This window comes from Ictalurus punctatus, chromosome 7 (genome assembly GCF_001660625.3).
Source record: "Ictalurus punctatus breed USDA103 chromosome 7, Coco_2.0, whole genome shotgun sequence".
Lineage (NCBI taxonomy): Eukaryota > Metazoa > Chordata > Actinopteri > Siluriformes > Ictaluridae > Ictalurus > Ictalurus punctatus.
The window spans coordinates 26708945-26729277 of NC_030422.2; the positions used below are offsets into that span (position 1 = coordinate 26708945).

General features: G+C 36.9%; 2 protein-coding genes across 4 annotated transcripts in view; both read left to right on the forward strand.

The window, feature by feature from the left end:
• LOC124628344 (uncharacterized) overlaps positions 1-20333 on the forward strand; it is a 72170-nt gene that overhangs the window by 28570 nt on the left and 23267 nt on the right. The window lies entirely within an intron of this gene.
• The window catches only part of LOC128633030 (carcinoembryonic antigen-related cell adhesion molecule 5), a 50210-nt gene that overhangs the window by 21736 nt on the left and 8141 nt on the right, over positions 1-20333 (forward strand). For 2 of the 3 annotated variants that reach the window (XM_053681517.1, XM_053681518.1), the window contains exons 6-9: positions 4346-4615; positions 11459-11725; positions 12653-12928; positions 15456-15728. In XM_053681517.1, coding sequence (XP_053537492.1) covers positions 4346-4615; positions 11459-11725; positions 12653-12928; positions 15456-15728 — 1086 coding nt within the window. The remainder of the gene's footprint in view (positions 1-4345; positions 4616-11458; positions 11726-12652; positions 12929-15455; positions 15729-20333) is intronic. The other variant, XM_053681519.1, reaches the window with a different exon arrangement.

Here is a 20333-nt window from a genome sequence, read left to right on the forward strand (position 1 = left end):
ATTAATGGAACAGACAGACAAAGACAGATGAACAGATAAAAGTAATAAGAAAAAAAACAACCACTCCTAAGCCTAAGTGTAAGATTGGTTGTAAGCTTTGTTTAGCTAATTAAGGGTTTGTGCCCACAACATTAACTCTACTAGTCTTTGGTCATTAATATTTAACAGTGCAGTGAACAAGAAACATTTAGAACAGTTCAACAGATCAACTGTGCATAAAACAACAATATAAACACTGTTTGTTACTAAAAGTGTCTTAAGAGCTACAGCTTGGCAAAAAACAGTTACGATTTGGAGGATCGATACCAGCTACCATTGATGATCACCTTAACTCCAGCAAAAAAAGGCCACCTTGCCCTCTTTTTATGCCGCCTCCACCACTGGCCATAGTTCCTTACTACCATTCATGTCAGCTTGGGTCAGAGCTTCCTTAAATCTTAGGTTATGGGTCTTCAGGTATTCACAGCTCTTTGCCTGTTTCCACTGGAGCGCGTAGCTCTGCTTGAGAACTGGATGATCGTCGCTCTGGGGTCTCTGTTCGGCTCCTTTGGTACTAAACGATGAACAATGTCTACATCCATTGTCTGTCTGACCTTTTCTTCTGGAATGACAGTTTTGCATATTTCTATCACACATTGCTTTATATTCTCATCTGCCCTTTCTGGAATTCCAGAAATATGAATATTCCAACTATGATGATATCATTCAGCCTTGTTCAGTCTGTCTTCTATTTCCTTTATCTCTCGTTTGTTTCTTGTACATGTCTCTTTCACAGATTTCATATCACCTTTTAATTCATTGACTTATTTAAAGGCAAAGTCAAGTGAGAGTTTGAGCATGAAAACTCTCAGTATTCTTCTTGATAATTTCATCCAGACTGTTGGCTCTCTTGTTGATCTTATCTCTTGTTGAGTGAGTTGATGACTCACTATGTTGTTTTGAATCTCAAATAGTGTAGGTTCCTTTTTAGTCTTTTTCAATTCCATGCTCTTCAATGGTGTGTCAGGTAGAGGAGTCAACTGTTCGTTTACCTGCACTGCAGTAGATTTGTCAATGATAGTGACAGCCATTTCACTAGATTAGAAACCGAGGTGACACAGCTTGCTTTGTGATGCAGTAATGTAAAACATTGACCAATAGCTTCCAAACATGCTGCAGAACTATATGTATATTATTTTAAGTATTGTATGACCAAAGTCAATAAACATTCATCGATATTTAGCATCTAAACCTTAAAAAACACTCAGATTAAATAACATTCAACTGCCATCTTGGGCTTTTGTTTGCATCTAGGCATGAGGAAGATGGCGACATGGTTCCATTTCCCAAATGATGGAGGTGACTATGCGCTGGAGCTGACTTTGAATGGAGTGTAGCAATGGTCCAGTGTCCTCTTGCCCCTGGTAGGGCAGGTGATGTGTTGGTGGAAGTTTGGCACTGCGCGTTTGAGGTTGGCACTGTTAAAGTCCCCCGCCACAGTAAGGGCAGCATCCAGATGATGAGTCCGGTGTTGAGTGAGAGCCTCATGCAGTTCACATAAGGCAGTGTCCATGACCGCCTGAGGTGGAACATAAAGGGCACTGACTATGGTCGAGGTACAGTAGATTCCCGAGGATGGTAGAAAGGGTAACATTTGATGGTCAGGAGCTCCAGGTTGGGTGAGCAGGAGCATGTGAGAGGAACAATGCTCACACTGTCACACGCGCTGCTGTTTACCATCAGACACACACTCCACCTCCCCTTGACATCCCCGACTCCATTGTTCTGTCCATATGGGAAACACATGTTTGCATACAGTTCCATGTGAATCGTGTGTACAGGGTGGATAGCATAATACAAATAAATAAATAAATAAATTCTAGGTTGGACACAGACATGAATGAAAGGCCATGATGTACAGGTGCAACCAAAATTATTCAACCCCCAGTGCAAATGAGGTTTACTGTAAAAATATACAGACTTTTAGCTATTTGTAATCAAACGAAAGCAATTTAAATAATTCAACACAACGAATGCTTCCAGTGGTTTCCCCAAATTCAACTCAAAATGTAACTTATAATGACTTCTCTATTTTCAAAATTATTCAACACCCTGAATAGAATCCCTCACAACAGCACAAATATGCAAAATATGTGTTGTCTCAAGCAACACACACACACACACACACACACACAAAATTGCAAACACTTTCTAAAATGTAACTTCTCAAGATTTCAGTGATGATGTATACAATTACTGACTGCTACCAATATGTATCTCTGCACAATTTGCCCCTTCTACTCCATCCATTAATGGACACATCATGTTCATCAAGAAACACGCGTCAGTGTCACTGTCCTCTAACTAAGATCTGCTCAGTGGTGTTCCTGAAAAGAGATGTGATCCCTGAAGGTTTCACTCGCCTTCTAATCAGGAAGTCTTAGAAATCAGGTGATACACAGGGAGTTGATCATTTACATACAGCTCACTGTGAGGAGGAAAACACTCAAATATGTACATATGAGCACATTTATAATGACCTTGTAATGCAATATAAATATAGATATAATAATTTAGATATAATCCAAATGAATGTAGTATTGAAACAGTGTGTAAGTATATAGTTAATTATTCTGAATGCAGACAACTAGCTATGATAATACCACTGGCACTGTATTTACATTGATAAGCCACAATAAATCAAATACAAATAAATAAACTATTTTATTCTGCTACATGTGTCTTTAGGTATAGGTACCAATAACACGATCACGATTAGCTAAGGGCTAATACGCACTAGCCAGCATTCAATGGAGTGAGCTAGCTTACCTGTTCTATACTAGTTTGCTTATAAATACATATTTGGTCACAAATTACAAGCATACCATGGAGCTAAGGGTTAATGTCAGAGTGTCTAATGGAGTAAATGAGATCGCTATTGCTTTTAATGACTGCTGTTTACACTCTGCACCCTCAGTACCCATCCCCCAGAATGTCTTTCATCCTTTATCTTCATGTTTTCTACCTCTGTCAATCTCTGTAGTTAAAACAAAAATGCTCATCTTAAAAATGAGCTTCACTGATTAACATTAGCGTTTTCCTGTGTTCCATTCAAGTCAGAGATCCGTGTTGAAGTCTCTGTGCACTTCCCAGCTGCCACTTATACATTTACATTTATTTACATTTATTCACTTAGCAGATGCTTTTATCCAAAGCGACTTACAAATGAGAAAAATACAAGCAAAGTGATATATTAAGCAGAGAACAATACAAGTAGTGCTACCATATAAGATCGATTAATTGAGTTCCAGAAGAAGCAAAGTGCACAGAGTAGAGGTGTAAGTGCCAATTTTTTTATTATTTATTTATTTATTTATTTATTATATATGAGTTGGTTAGGTGTTCACGGAAGAGGTGGGTCTTTAGCTATTTTTTGAAGATGGTGAGAGATTCTGCGGTCCGGATTGAGATTGGAAGTTCATGATACGGGACACAGCATTAATTTTATTCACAACAGTTAAAGACAGTGGCTGTGTGGCAGGACCAAACATTATAGTTTTATTTGTCAGTCGCTATACTTTACTTTAGTGTGAAATCTAACTAATTAGCCAGCTAGCTACCATCCAACATTGCTTAGCCTAGGTAACTATATAATAAACTAACTAGTGTGCTGTTGTAGCTAACTAGCTTCGTAACATTAGACAAAGATAAGTAAAGTGACAGTGACACTAATATCCTTTGAGATGTTAGTTAAAGTGTTGAATAGGTATTTACCATCGAAGCTTAAGTGGACGAGGACGATAAAAACACACTGTCTATACACCTGCCATTATGAGATGGGGCAAAAAGAAACGATTATGTGAGATGAATTTGAAACGAACCGGGTGTGTTCGGCTGTGGCTGGATATAACCAATCGGTGAGAGTTGCCACATGCAGTCGGGGGAGGAGGTAAAAACGGAGCCGTGCAGTCGGACACCTTCTGCTTCCTGTAGTGACGCTCGCACGGTGTTTGCTTCTTTTATCGCAGATGAAGTGGATTAGATGTAATATTTCTCAGATAAACAGATTTTTACATGTATTTTGAATTTTACATGTTCTGTATAGGTTCTCTTTAGATTGTTACAAAAATAACTCCCTGCAACATGAGGGGAACGTTCTGTGTTTGCTGATTATAAGCTGATCACAAGTGCTGAACATCCAATCACATCCAATCACATCAGCCAATTATCCAATCACATAATTTGTTGATGAAAAGTCACAAGTCATATGCACGTCGAGATATTTATTTAGTAAATGTGTTTCCACCGTAGATTATGCACGTTTTTTCTGCCTCAATTTTTAAAATGTTTTGCTATGTTTCTATAGCAAGACCAAAGCCTGCAGTGAAAGTACAACCAGCTGAGCGTGTGTTCATTGGGGAAAACGTTACTCTCACATGTGAGATACAGACTGGAGAATCCTGGCGTTACCTCTGGTATAGAAATAATGAAGAACTCAGTGATGCTGCAGGAAAGAAAACATACACAATCACTCATATAAAAGACTCTCATAAAGGTGATTATACATGTAATGGAACACAGTCATCAGACCCAGAATACACACAGACCAGTGATGCTGTTACACTGACTGTATCAGGTGAGTGTGTTTTATCTCACATATTGTTTATTCCATTAACAGTGAAAAGTGTAGGGGTGTATTTTGTATAGAACACAGTATGTTAGATGCTCTAATGCTGTCAGTGAACTCACTTTAATAAACTCTGACTGCAAATCACAGTAACTTATTATAATAAAACTTGTAATAAAAGATGCAGGAATTAAGTGTTTTTGGTTAAAAAAAAAAAAGAACAAAAAAAAAGAACAAAAAAAAACCTAAAGAAAATGTCCCTAGAACATTATTTGGTTTAAAAAAAAAAAAAAAAAAAAAAAGGAACCAAATGCTAACGTGAGGGGAACGTTCTGTGTTTGCTGGTATAAGCTGGCGCCATGCGCTCAATGTCCAATCACATCCAATCACATCAGCCAGTTATCCAATCACATGATTTGTTGAGGAAAAGACACATGACTTGTTTGATGTGCATCGAGGAATTTATTCATTAAATGTGTTCCATGGTAGTTTATGTTTTCTTATCAGATAAAAATATTATTTGCCTCAATTGAGCACAAAATTTTTTAATGCGCATTTTGGAGATTTTATTCATATCTGGTGTTTCCATCCAGCATTTTTTATGAGATATCCCAAAATTCTCATAAAAATATGTTGAAGGCAATATGGTTACTGACTTCGATCTGAGTGTGTGTGTGTGTGTGAGAGAGAGAGAGAGAGAGAGAGAGAGAGAGAGAGAGAGAGAGAGAGAGAGAAAGCAGTCTGGTTGCACTGTTACACACCTACAGTATATGTTAATAATCATAGAACATTATTTTAAAAGCTCACACAGCTGATGTTATTTATCATTCAGTAGTTAATTTATCATGCTATACTAATGTAAAAACAATAAGCTAATATTAAGTGACTTACATTTTAGACTCAATATACAGTGACCTTCACAAATCAGTTCAATCATTTGAATTCTTTTTTTTTATATAAACAATGTACTATAAACTATGAAAAAAAAGTCACATCACTGTAACCTTTACAAATAAAGCTGTATCTATTTGCTTAATTAGACACAAAGATAAAACTACTGCTTATGTTGTAAATGTAAAAGCGGCTCTTCATCATTTCATATCAACAGAAAAACCCAAACCGACTGTGAGAGTAAATCCTCAGAGCTCCGTCTACACTGGAGACAGAGTTACTCTGACCTGTAATCTGCTGTCTACTGGATGGACTTTTCTCTGGTACAAAGATTATCAGAAATCAAATCCCCTGTCTCCTGGAACCACAGACAACAACACACTCAGTGTAACAGTCACTAATAAAGGAGTAACACAGTACTACTGTAAAGCACGCAGGGGAAACTACGACTCAGCGTACAGTGATCTAGCCACAATTACAGTGAGCGGTACGTCATGTTTTCTACTTTTTCACTACAGACTTAAAATTAGGAATTATTTTAGTAATTGTTTAAATAAGTATTATAATTGTGTAATTATGTAACTATACTATATATTTAATTGATTCTGTATGTGTTTAAAATGTTTTGCTATGTTTCTATAGCGAGACCAAAGCCTGCAGTGAAAGTACAGCCAGCTGAGCGTGTGTTCATTGGGGAAACCGTCACTCTCACATGTGAGATACAGACTGGAGAATCCTGGCGTTACCTCTGGTATAGAAATAATAAAGAACTCAATGATGCTGCAGGAAAGAAAACATACACAATCTCTAAGGTTAAAACCTCTGATAAAGGTGATTATACATGTAATGGAACACAGTCATCAGACCCAGAATACACACAGACCAGTGATGCTGTTACACTGACTATATCAGGTGAGTGTGTTTTATCTCACATATTGTTTATTCCATTAACAGTGAAAAGTGTAGAGGTGTATTTTGTATAGAACACAGTATGTTAGATGCTCTAATGCTGTCAGTGAACTCACTTTAATAAACTCTGACTGCAAATCACAGTAACTTGTAATAAAACTTGTAATAAAAGATGCAGGAATTAAGTGTTTTTGGTAAAATATATAAATAAGTAAAAATAAAAAAAGAACCTAAAGAAAATGTCCCTAGAACATTATTTGGTTAAAAAAAAAAAAAAAAAAAAAAAACAGGAACCAAATGCTAACGTGAGGGGAACGTTCTGTGTTTGCTGGGTTTAAGCTGGCGCCATGCAATGAATGTCCAATCACATCCAATCACATCAGCCAGTTATCCAATCACATGATTTGTTGAGGAAAAGACACATGACTTGTTTGATGTGCATCGAGGAATTTATTCATGAAATGTGTTCCATGGTAGTTTATGCGCATGTTTTCTTATCAGATAAAAATATTATCTGCCTCAATTGAGCACAGAATTTTTTAATGCGCATTTTGGAGATTTTATTCATATCTGGTGCTTCCATCCAGCATTTTTTATGAGATATCCCAAAATTCACATAAAAATATGTTGAAGGCAATATGGTTACTGACTTCAATCTGAGTGTATGTGTGTGAGTGTGTGTGTGTGTGTGCGTGTGTGTGTGTGTGTGAGAGAGAGAGAGAGAGAGAGAGAGAGAGAGAGAGAGAGAGAGAGAAAGCAGTCTGGTTGCACTGTTACACACCTACAGTATATGTTAATAATCATAGAACATTATTTTAAAAGCTCACACAGCTGATGTTATTTATCATTCAGTAGTTAATTTATCATGCTATACTAATGTAAAAACAATAAGCTAATATTAAGTGACTTACATTTTAGACTCAATATACAGTGACCTTCACAAATCAGTTCAATCATTTGAATTCTTTTTTTTTTATATAAACAATGTACTATAAACTATGAAAAAAAAGTCACATCACTGTAACCTTTACAAATAAAGCTGTATCTATTTGCTTAATTAGACACAAAGATAAAACTACTGCTTATGTTGTAAATGTAAAAGCGGCTCTTCATCATTTCATATCAACAGAAAAACCCAAACCGACTGTGAGAGTAAATCCTCAGAGCTCCGTCTACACTGGAGACAGAGTTACTCTGACCTGTAATCTGCTGTCTACTGGATGGACTTTTCTCTGGTACAAAGATTATCAGAAATCAAATCCCCTGTCTCCTGGAACCACAGACAACAACACACTCAGTGTAACAGTCACTAATAAAGGAGTAACACAGTACTACTGTAAAGCACGCAGGGGAAACTACGACTCAGCGTACAGTGATCTAGCCACAATTACAGTGAGCGGTACGTCATGTTTTCTACTTTTTCACTACAGACTTAAAATTAGGAATTATTTTAGTAATTGTTTAAATAAGTATTATAATTGTGTAATTATGTAACTATACTATATATTTAATTGATTCTGTATGTGTTTAAAATGTTTTGCTATGTTTCTATAGCGAGACCAAAGCCTGCAGTGAAAGTACAGCCAGCTGAGCGTGTGTTCATTGGGGAAACCGTCACTCTCACATGTGAGATACAGACTGGAGAATCCTGGCGTTACCTCTGGTATAGAAATAATAAAGAACTCAATGATGCTGCAGGAAAGAAAACATACACAATCTCTAAGGTTAAAACCTCTGATAAAGGTGATTATACATGTAATGGAACACAGTCATCAGACCCAGAATACACACAGACCAGTGATGCTGTTACACTGACTATATCAGGTGAGTGTGTTTTATCTCACATATTGTTTATTCCATTAACAGTGAAAAGTGTAGAGGTGTATTTTGTATAGAACACAGTATGTTAGATGCTCTAATGCTGTCAGTGAACTCACTTTAATAAACTCTGACTGCAAATCACAGTAACTTGTAATAAAACTTGTAATAAAAGATGCAGGAATTAAGTGTTTTTGGTAAAATATATAAATAAGTAAAAATAAAAAAAGAACCTAAAGAAAATGTCCCTAGAACATTATTTGGTTAAAAAAAAAAAAAAAAAAAAAAAACAGGAACCAAATGCTAACGTGAGGGGAACGTTCTGTGTTTGCTGGGTTTAAGCTGGCGCCATGCAATGAATGTCCAATCACATCCAATCACATCAGCCAGTTATCCAATCACATGATTTGTTGAGGAAAAGACACATGACTTGTTTGATGTGCATCGAGGAATTTATTCATGAAATGTGTTCCATGGTAGTTTATGCGCATGTTTTCTTATCAGATAAAAATATTATCTGCCTCAATTGAGCACAGAATTTTTTAATGCGCATTTTGGAGATTTTATTCATATCTGGTGCTTCCATCCAGCATTTTTTATGAGATATCCCAAAATTCACATAAAAATATGTTGAAGGCAATATGGTTACTGACTTCAATCTGAGTGTATGTGTGTGAGTGTGTGTGTGTGTGTGCGTGTGTGTGTGTGAGAGAGAGAGAGAGAGAGAGAGAGAGAGAGAGAGAGAGAGAGAGAGAGAGAGAAAGCAGTCTGGTTGCGCTGTTACACACCTACAGTATATGTTAATAATCATAGATCATTATTTTAAAAGCTCACACAGCTGATGTTATTTATCATTCAGTAGTTAATTTATCATGCTATACTAATGTAAAAACAATAAGCTAATATTAAGTGACTTACATTTTAGACTCAATATACAGTGACCTTCACAAATCAGTTCAATCATTTGAATTCTTTTTTTTTATATAAACAATGTACTATAAACTATGAAAAAAAAGTCACATCACTGTAACCTTTACAAATAAAGCTGTGTCTGTTTGCTTAATTAGACACAAAGATAAAACTACTGCTTATGTTGTAAATGTAAAAGCGGCTCTTCATAATTTCATATCAACAGAAAAACCCAAACCGACTGTGAGAGTAAATCCTCAGAGCTCCGTCTACACTGGAGACAGAGTTACTCTGACCTGTAATCTGCTGTCTACTGGATGGACTTTTCTCTGGTACAAAGATTATCAGAAATCAAATCCCCTGTCTCCTGGAACCACAGACAACAACACACTCAGTGTAACAGTCACAAATAAAGGAGTAACACAGTACTACTGTAAAGCACGCAGGGGAAACTACGACTCAGCGTACAGTGATCTAGCCACAATTACAGTGAGCGGTATGCCATGTTTTCTACTTTTTCACTACAGACTTAAAATTAGGAATTATTTTAGTAATTGTTTAAATAAGTATTATAATTGTGTAATTATGTAACTATACTATATATTTAATTGATTCTGTATGTGTTTAAAATGTTTTGCTATGTTTCTATAGCGAGACCAAAGCCTGCAGTGAAAGTACAGCCAGCTGAGCGTGTGTTCATTGGGGAAACCGTCACTCTCACATGTGAGATACAGACTGGAGAATCCTGGCGTTACCTCTGGTATAGAAATAATGAAGAACTCAGTGATGCTGCAGGAAAGAAAACACATACAATCACTGATATTAAAGCGTCTAATAAAGGTGATTATACATGTAAAGGAACACAGTCATCAGACCCTAAATACACACAGACCAGTGATGCTGTTACACTGACTGTATCAGGTGAGTGTGTTTTATCTCACATATTGTTTATTCCATTAACAGTGAACAGTGTAGAGGTGTATTTTGTATAGAACACAGTATGTTAGATGCTCTAATGCTGTCAGTGAACTCACTTTAATAAACTCTGACTGCAAATCACAGTAACTTATTATAATAAAACTTGTAATAAAAGATGCAGGAATGAAGTGTTTTTGGTTAAAAAAAAAAAAACCTAAAGAAAATGTCCCTAGAATATTATTTGTTTAAAAAAAAGAAAGAAAAAAAAAAACAGGAACCAAATGCTAATGTGAGGGGAACGTTCTGTGTTTGCTGGGTATAAACTGGCGCCATGTGCTGAATGTCCAATCACATCCAATCACACCAGCCAGTTATCCAATCACATGATTTGTTGAGGAAAAGACACATGATTGTTTGATGTGCATCGAGGAATTTATTCATTAAATGTGTTCCATGGTAGTCTATGCGCATGTTTTCTTATCAGATAAAAATATTATCTGCCTCAATTGAGCACAGAATTTTTTTAATGCGCATTTTGGAGATTTTATTCGTATCTGGTGTTTCCATCCAGCATTTTTTATGAGATATCCCAAAATTCACATAAAAATATGTTGATGAAAACAGTGTTTGTATGTGTCGGAGTGTGTGTGCGCACGAGTGTGTGTGAGTGTGTGTGAGTGTGACTGTATGTGTGTTTCTGTGTGCGCGCGTGTGTGTGTGTGTGAGAGAGAGAGAGCAGTCTGACTGTTACACACCTACATTAAAGCTCACACAGCTGATGTGATTTTTCATTTAGTAGTTATGGCTGTGTGTTGAGTTATTTTGAGGGGACAGCAAATTTCCACTGTTATACAAGCTGTACACTCACTACTTTACATTGTAGCCAAGTGTCATTTCTTCAGGGTTTTCACATGAAAAGATGTAATCAAATATTTACAAAAATGTGAGGGGTGTACACACTTTTGTGAGATACTGTATATACTGTGTGAGATACTGTGTGTCTGTATATAAGTTATTTATAATTAAGTACACTTGTAAAAAAAAAAAAGTAATCAAATATCAAATTGTACTCAGTAAATCATTGCTAGCATACCAGTGTATCTTTTACCTTTAGTTTCTTGTTCCCTTGCTGACACTCAGCGTTCCTAAAGATCTTATGAAAAGATAAACAGGATGGCCAACACACTGTAATTCAGACATGAATAAATAGTGTAGATGTTAATTGTCAGTACAGTGACCTGATTATTTTTAGGGCTGAGTCTGTATTTAAAATTGTGATCTACATTTACTTCATCAGTAGTGATTGTTGTCTCTCAGAGCTTAATCATTTAGTAAAATAAGAGTGCTGGAAATGAATTCATTTATAGAAACAGTACTGATTTTGTTTTGTTTTTTTTGTTTTTACAGAGAGTCCTAAACCTGTGGTGATTATAAAGCCTGATACACAGGTGTTCAGAGGAGAGAGAGTGACTTTCAGCTGTGACATACAGGGAGGAGGAGACACTGAGTGGACGTACGACTGGTATAGGGACGATAAAACATTCAACCCATCCATCACAGCACAGGGGATCATCATCAGTGATTATGACAGTGGTAAATACACCTGCAGAGGGAGGAGGAGAAGTGACTCTCAGATCTCAAAGACGAGTGATCCTGTTACACTCACTGTATCAGGTGAGTGTGTGAATGTTATTACTTATATATGCAAACGTTATGATTAGTTCCAGATTTTATCCTATGAGGAAAAAAATTTATTTGTAAATAATCAATACAACTTATTAGCTCTTCTGATTGGTGTGACATTTTTCCTCAGCTATTATTTAAATTGTTAGGAAATAACTGATGTGTATAAGGAACATGTTCTTCCCCTTAGTCAAGCTGATGCTCCTGGTACTTTAGTTGAATGAAGAAGATTTTTAAATAGATACTGATGTGTGCAGTTGGAGGTGCAGGTTGTGTCAACCAAAACTTCCAACAGCAAAACACACTTTACCCCATTTTTCTTTAACATGCGCACACAAGAACTAGAACACATCTCAGTCCAACAGAGAGTTTCTGTAACACATCAGCTGTACCAGAGAGCACGACCTTCACTGACAGGAGTAATTCAGCTATAAACATCTGCTCGTTAAAAATGACAAAAACAAGTTTTTTTTTTTGTTATTTTGTTTTTTAAAAGTGAAATCATACACAAATGTTTATAATTTAATAATTTTCAAGATTTTCAAATGTGTAGGGATCTACGAGTATTTTTAAAGACTTTTATTTTGACACATTTGCGTTTTCCTTAGTTAACTAGTGCACATGCAGGTGCAGTTGTCACTTGATATGAGAGGAAACTAAGATAAAATAAAAAAAAAACTGAGTACCTGCATCATCACACAGCAGTTATTTTCTGACCCTCACTTCAATCTCAGTGAAGATTTACATTTAATATCCCTATTTTCATTCTCATCATTTTACTAACTGAAAATTGTAAAATAATTGAAAGTAGTCGTAAGATGTTTAGTGACATCACAGAGAGAGTAATACTGTTTTACTGTAGAAGTGATTAGTGTAGTAAAGACTTCACATCCTGAACTTGTGTTTCATTTCTAACAGAAAAACCTAAACCTCAACTCACATCAGATCTTAAAGGACCTGCACTGAACGGAAACTCAGTGAATCTGTACTGTACAGTGAAGCTGCCGTCTGATGGATGGAAGTTTTACTGGATCAAACGAAGACAGAGCACTGAGACTGAGACTGACACTGAAACATACACCTACAGTAGATCAGTTAGTGTCTATGATGGAGGTTATTACAAGTGCAGAGCTGGAAGAAGAAACCGAGTCTACTACACACACTACAGTGATGAACTCAGGGTAGATGTTATTGGTGAGTAAGAGACTTTCTGTTAAGTGATTCTGCACAACACTGAACATATAAACAACATGTGAGCAGAGTCACAATATAGCAACATGTACACAGCTACATACAGAGAACTCTTTCAGCTAAATCATGTTATTAAAGTTAGAGAGAGACAGTGTGAGCACGGCTGAGCAGGGCTGGTGTGAGGTGAGCTGGAAAGCAAGTGGAACAACACTAGTTTAGCTTTGGTAGAAAATGTCACCAAAACCTGTAAAACTCTTTTAACAAGCTGCTCAGAGGCTGTAAAAGGGGCTTCATAAAGTTCCTGCTTCAGAAACATCAACATGCTCGAGTGGAGACCTGCCTGAATGTGAATGAGTGAAGAGGACAAGGGTCGAACTTTTATACTGAACCACTGAGTGTAAAGCCCGGTTCACACTGCACTGACAGACGCCTGTGTGTTAGCTCTGTCAGCAGTGGTGGCTCAACGGGTAAGGCGCTGGGTTACTGATCAGAAGGTTCAAGCCCCATCACTGCCAAGCTGCCAGTGTTGGGCCCTTGAACAAGGCCCTTAAGCCTCTCTGCTCCAGATGTGCTATATCATGGTTGACCCTGCTCGCTGACCCCAACTTCCTAACAATCTAGGATATGCAAAAAAAAAAAAATTCACTGTGTTGTAATGTACATGTAGGGCTGCAACTAATGATTATTTACATAATCGGTTAGTTGGCCGATTATTTTTTTGTTTATTTAAAATAAAATCCACAAACAGAGTGTCACAAATATAAACTTCAGACTACACAACTGTTTGTCCAATTAAATAAGACTGAAAAGAACCCAATACTCAGACACACCAGAATATATATTATTCATTTAGGACTGTAAATTAATTCAGTGCTTTTTGTGCATCCATAAAAAGTAATAAATTTTATTTATATATATATATATATATATATATATATATATATATATATATATATATATATATATATATATATATATATATATGTGTATTACTTTTTATGGATGCACAAAAAGCACTAAATTAAACTACAGTCTGAAATTAATAATAAAAACTCCCTTTCACTGCACCTTATGGTTTCTGTTACTCACTGCATTTATGCATATTGTTTTACTTTTGATCATAGTGTTTTAATTGGACATTACAGATCTAACTTGCACTCTCACTGTGAGTGAGGAGCAATATGGCCTCGTTACAAACAGATCACTTCCGTTATAGTAAACAACAGAAGTTACACTGCAAGCGTGCAAATACACCATATAATGAGAATAAACTTCAATTAAACTAAATCTTTTAAGCAACTTGCACCAGTTTCCCCAAGCCCTTGCACACAGTGGAGCATTTTGGATATAAACATAAGTTTGTGCTCGTGCATCAATGTCGTGCTTCAGTGTTACACAAACTCCACTTTATAAAGTTTGATCTTCTTCAGGGTGTTTAATGTAAAATGCCCCCTGCCTTAGACGACTTGGAGGTTGAACACTTTCTTCCTCAGTCACTTGACAATTACGCCTCCATCTGATGGTGACTGAGGTCATGTTGGGAATAACACGTAACATTGACATAAACAGTAAACTGAAGAAAGTCACTGTCGGTGACTCTGGGTGTCTGCTAAAGCTAGCGGCATCACATTACATGCATACGACATCATACGCCGTTGACTAAGAAGCCGCTTATACTTCCGGTTAGTAAAAAACGAATACGTTCCAATTGAGATGATATTACTATTAGTATTTACTCTCCGACGCGTCTTTTCAGAACAGAAGTAACATAATGAGTAAATGTACCACGGGCAGACCAACTAATCGATAATGAGATTCGTTGAGAACGATTTTCATTATCGATTATTATCGATTTTATCGATTAGTTGTTGCACCTCTATGTATATGTGAGAGATTTTGTGTTTGTCAGCATTAGTTTTCACTGAATGAACATGTTCCGTCGCGTCTGTTGGTTGTTTAAAATGCGCTAGAGATGTAGAATCTGACAGAATGAGAGAGATTAATAACAGGTGTGTGTGTGTGTGTGTGTGTGTGTGCAGATATGCAGTGATCAGTGAGGAAGTGTACATCAGAATTATTGTTTTCTAGCATTATTTTTTCTTTTTTATTAAATAGACCTATTAAAACTGTGATTGAATTATACTCAGTCAGTTATTTCTAGCATTATTGTGTATCTTTTACCTTTAGTTTCTTGTTCCCTTGCTGTCACTCAGTGTTCCTAAAGATGAATATTCAGGAAAACAGGACAGCAAACACACTGTAACTCAGACATGAATCAGTAGTGAAAAAGATCTAAATGATCAGAACAGTAACTTGATTAATTTTAGGTTTGAGTCAGTTTTCCTAACTGTGATCTACATTTACTTCATTAGTAGTGATTGTTAAAATGACTCAGTCCACCTCTGACAGAACTTAATCATTTACATGTGAGCAGATATACTGTATTCCATTTAAAATCTTACTACTCACTTAAATAATGCTCTCTGGAATTAATTCATACATTTAAAAAATGTTGTTGTTTTTTTCACAGTGAAGCCTAAACCTGAGGTGATTATAAAGCCTGATACACAGGTGTACAGAGAAGAGAAAGTGACTCTCACGTGTAACATACAGGGAGGAAGAGACACTGAGTGGACATACAGCTTTTATAAGAATGATATAGAGTACCGTCACCACACAACACAGGAGTTCACCATCAGCTCAGTTAAAAACTCTGACAGTGGTAAATACACCTGCAGAAGGTCCAGAAGCAGTTACTATCAGATCTCAGAGATCAGTGATGCTGTTACACTCACTGTATCAGGTGAGTGTGTGAGTTTATGTTATTACTTTTTGTTATAATATGCTATTACATTTGTTTTTATTATATGTAACGTATATCAATAATTCCAGCTTTCAGATTTGTTACAATTATTTTCAATGAGCTACACTGTGACTGAGTCTCATTACAACAACTTTACAGCTTCCTTCTGTCTGTTTACTCTTAATTTTCACTTTTCTATCTTAAAGACTAATTGACGTGATTACTGGTCAAGACAGGAATCATCACTTATTACTGAGTCTGACTGGTGGAATGTAGGGCTGCACAATTATGGCCAAAATGATAATCACGATTATTTTTGATCAATATTGAGATCACAGTTATTTATCATGATTATTCGTTGATTTTAGGGACAACATATTTTTATTGTACTTTCACATTTATATAAACAGACTGCTGCTTTCACCTCCATGTTGTGCTACATTCCTGCTAATGTACAAATCTTTGCATCAAATTAGACTAGTGTTTAAAGTGCATCATCTCATAGAAGCAAAATATAAATAAAATTGTACCCAAAATATAGGAAAAGTGAAAATAAAAATGCCATCAACCAAATGAAAATATGCAATCAAATATAACAATATGCAACCAAATGAAAACAATTCATGCGTATGCAGAAAAGGCAATAGCAGTGTTTTACAGGACGAGAGATGCAGCCAAATCACCCAATAGTGTGGTGACGCAGGGACGACGTCATTTCATACCAGCAGTATGAATGATGATAAATAAAACAGAAATGAGGTGTGGAAGTGTTTTACTTAAGCATGTAATTAAAAATAGCAGTTGAAAACACTATGACAAGCAACTGCAATGTTTGTCTATTAGACTTAACATTTCATGTTTATCACAGAGTAAATATAAATTTATTAGTGTCACAACCTTCAGTCTGAAAAGTGTTGAGATTTCAATATCCATCCATCCATCCATCCAGGTCACTTGAATGGGTTTAATCCAAACAACTCAAAAACATGTAGCCTTATGAATAAAGCTCAGTGGCAGCTCAGTGGGTAAGACAGTGAACTACCGATCAGAAGATTGTGGGACGTCTGCCAAATGCCATCGATGTAAATGAATAACATCAACTGGCATCAAACGTGTATTGTGAATGGAAAGTTCAAGAATAAAATCTCTATAACTCCAATTAATAGCCAGAGTATTGTTGTACACATAGGAATAATGAGTATAGTATTTTAAATAAATAAATGTCTGCTGAGGGGGTTTGTGAAGTATATTTTACAGTTAAAGGGTTCGCTTTCTGCAAAACATTTGAGAACCTCTGCTTTAACTATTGGACAACTGGTAATAATCTACTGGTAATAAATGTTTTGCAGTATGTTGTACAGATTGACACAGTGCTGTCACTAATATCACCAAGGCGACAACCTTCAGTAAGGGAAAAAACATTCATTATCTTATATTCCTATACTGTAGAACCCCTTACCATCATATGGCACACAATAACGAATAATCCTATACTGTAGAACCCCTTACTATCATATGGCACACAATAACGAATAATCCTATACTGTAGAAGCCTGTACCCTCATACAGCATACAATAACGAATAATCCTATACTGTAGAAGCCCTTACCATCATATGGCACACAATAACGAATAATCCTATACTGTAGAAGCCCGTACCCTCATACAGCATACAATAACGAATAATCCTATACTGTAGAAGCCCTTACCATCATATGGCACACAATAACGAATAATCCTATACTGTAGAAGCCCGTACCCTCATGCAGCATACAATAACGTATAATCCTATACTGTAGAAGCCCTTACCATCATATGGCACACAATAACGAATAATCCTATACTGTAGAAGCCCGTACCCTCATACAGCATACAATAACGTATACCGTAATTTTCGGACTATTGAGCGCACATGAATATAAGCCGAACCCACCAACTTTAAAAAGAAAAAAAAATTGTACATATATAGGCCGCACTTGTCTATAAGCAGCAGATGTCCATGTTGTAACATGAGATATTTACACAGAAAGATGTTCCACAGAAAGATTTTTTTTTTTTTTTACTTTTAATTAAATACGTACCATAAATGTTTTTTTTTTCTTTTTTTTCCGAACAGTGCCTGTAACACGGTTGGTTAAAATAAAAAATTAAAAAGTACAGTCGCCTACCAGGAAAAGTCATTGATCGCTATCTTCATCTTCCTCCTGCGCACTAAAACCACTAAAGTCGTCTTCTTCAGTGTCGGAAGTGAACAGCCTCAGAATGACCGGTACTTCGTCACACTTCCTCAGTCTCTCTTTCGTTGTCGCTCTCGACGTCACTTACGTCTCGGGGTAAATTCGGCCTTGAGCTTGTGCTGTCCTCTTCATCACGCAGCAGTCCAGCCTTTCGAAACCCGCTGGTGATGGTAGATCACTGGACACTGCTCCACGCTGTTAGGATCCACTGGCAGACTGGAGCAAAAGTTGCTCTTCGCATGCGGCCAGTTTTGGTAAATGATTTCTCGCCGCTAGTCATCCAAGCCTCCCACTCAACTCGGAGTGCCACTTTAACTTGAAAGCTGCATCATATGCATTTCTTCGTGTGTTTTCCATGATGAGGGGGTGTGCATGAAGCGCAAAGTGACCGATCTGAAGAATTTAGTGCGAGTGCGTTTGATTTCATTCGAACAGTTTCATTGGTCCACTGTGACCTGTTCGGTCATTTCATTGGTCCGATGTGACGAGGCTAAATGTTTTGGCGGCATGAAGCTCGTTAGCCCGTAAAAATCCATAAATTAGCCGCATCACTGTTTAAACCTCAGTGTTCAAAGCGTGTGAAAAAAGTAGCGGTTTATAGTCTGGAAATTACGGTAATCCTGTACTGTAGAAGCCCGTACCTCTTTCAGCTAGTCTTTACATGCTTTGTGATTGTTTTAAGTGTAAATCAACTGGACATAAATGCACAATTGCGTATTGCATTACACAATTTATTTACTGATTAATAAAATACATGTTAAAATGTGTACTTTAGTGGTGGTGTAAGGAATGCAAAGGCTCAAGGGTCCATCCTCTCCATGACCATCTCCAATGGGGGAGAACTATAGAAACAGTGGCAAGAAAAAGTATGTGAACCTTTTGGAATTTCATGGTTTTCTGCATAAATTTGTCATAAAATGTGAGCCGATCTTCATCTAAGTCAAGTATTGACAAATATGATGTGCCTAAAAGAATAACACAAAATAAATTCTGATCCCTCATGTCTTTATTGAACATACTCATTCAACATTCAAAATGGCAGTGGAAAAAGTAAGTGAACCCTTAGAATTAATAACTGGTTGACCCCCCCCCCCCCCCCCCCCCCCGGCAGCAATACCCTCAACCAGGCACTTCCTGTTGCTGTGGATCAGACCGGCACATCCTTCAGGAGGAGTTTTAGCCCATTCTTCCTGCAGAACTGCTTTAGCTCGGTCATATTCTTTGGACGTCTCATGTGTATGTCTCTCTTCAAGTCATTCCGTAGCATCTCTATTGGGTTGAGGTGTGGGATCTGACTCGGCCACTCCAAAAGGTGGATTTTGTTTTTCTGAGGCCATTCTGTGGTGCACTTGTTCTAGTGTTTTGGGTCGTTTTTCTGTTGCATCACCCAACTTCTACACAGTTTCAGCAGACGTACAGACATTCTCATATTATCCTGAAGAGCTGTCTGATATACTTGGGAATTCATCTTCCCCTCAATGATTGTAAGCTGGCCAGGCCCTGATGCAGCAAAGCAGGCCCAAATCATGATGTTTCCTCCAACATACTGTACGGTTGGGATGATGTTTTCATGATGATATGCCGTGCCCTTTCTACACCAGTGCTGTGTGGTTTTTTCAAATAGTTTCATCAGTCCACAAAACATTTTGCCAATAGCATTGTGGAGTGTCAGTATGCTCTTTTGCAAACTTCAGGTGTGCAGCAATGTTCTTTTTACTAAGCAGTGGCTTCCTTCGTGGTGTCCTGCCATAGATACCCCTGCTTGTTCAATGTTCTACGTATTGTAGACTCATGAACAGAGATGTTAGCCAGTTCCAATGATGCCTTCAAATCTTTGGCTGTCAATCGGGGTTGTTTCTTTACCTAATTGATGAGTCTTTGTTGTGCTGTTGGTGTCATTTTGACTGGGCTCCCAATTTCTGGTACAGTAGCAACAGTCTCAAAGTGTCTCCGTTTGTAGAATGTTTGCCTAACTGTAAAATGGTGAATTTCTAAAGTCTTTGAAATCACTTTGTGACCCTTGCCAGCTTTATGTAAATCAACTATTCTTGCTCGTAGATCCTCTGAAAGCTTTTTTTGGCGAGGCATGGCTCACATAAGCATGCGCTTCTTGTGCAGAGCAAACTCCAAAAATTTGAGGGGTTTTTATCAGTCAAAGTAGCTGTAGTCCACACCTCCAGACTCATTTTCTTAACGAGATTCCAGATGTGCAAAAAAAAAAAAGCTTTATTGAGGTCATCAACTCAAGGGTTCACATACTTTTTCCATAAGCACTATGAGGTTTTTTTTAGTTGTTCTCAATAAAGACATGAAAGATCAGAATTTATTTTGTGTTACCCTTGACTTAGATGAAGATCGGATCACATTT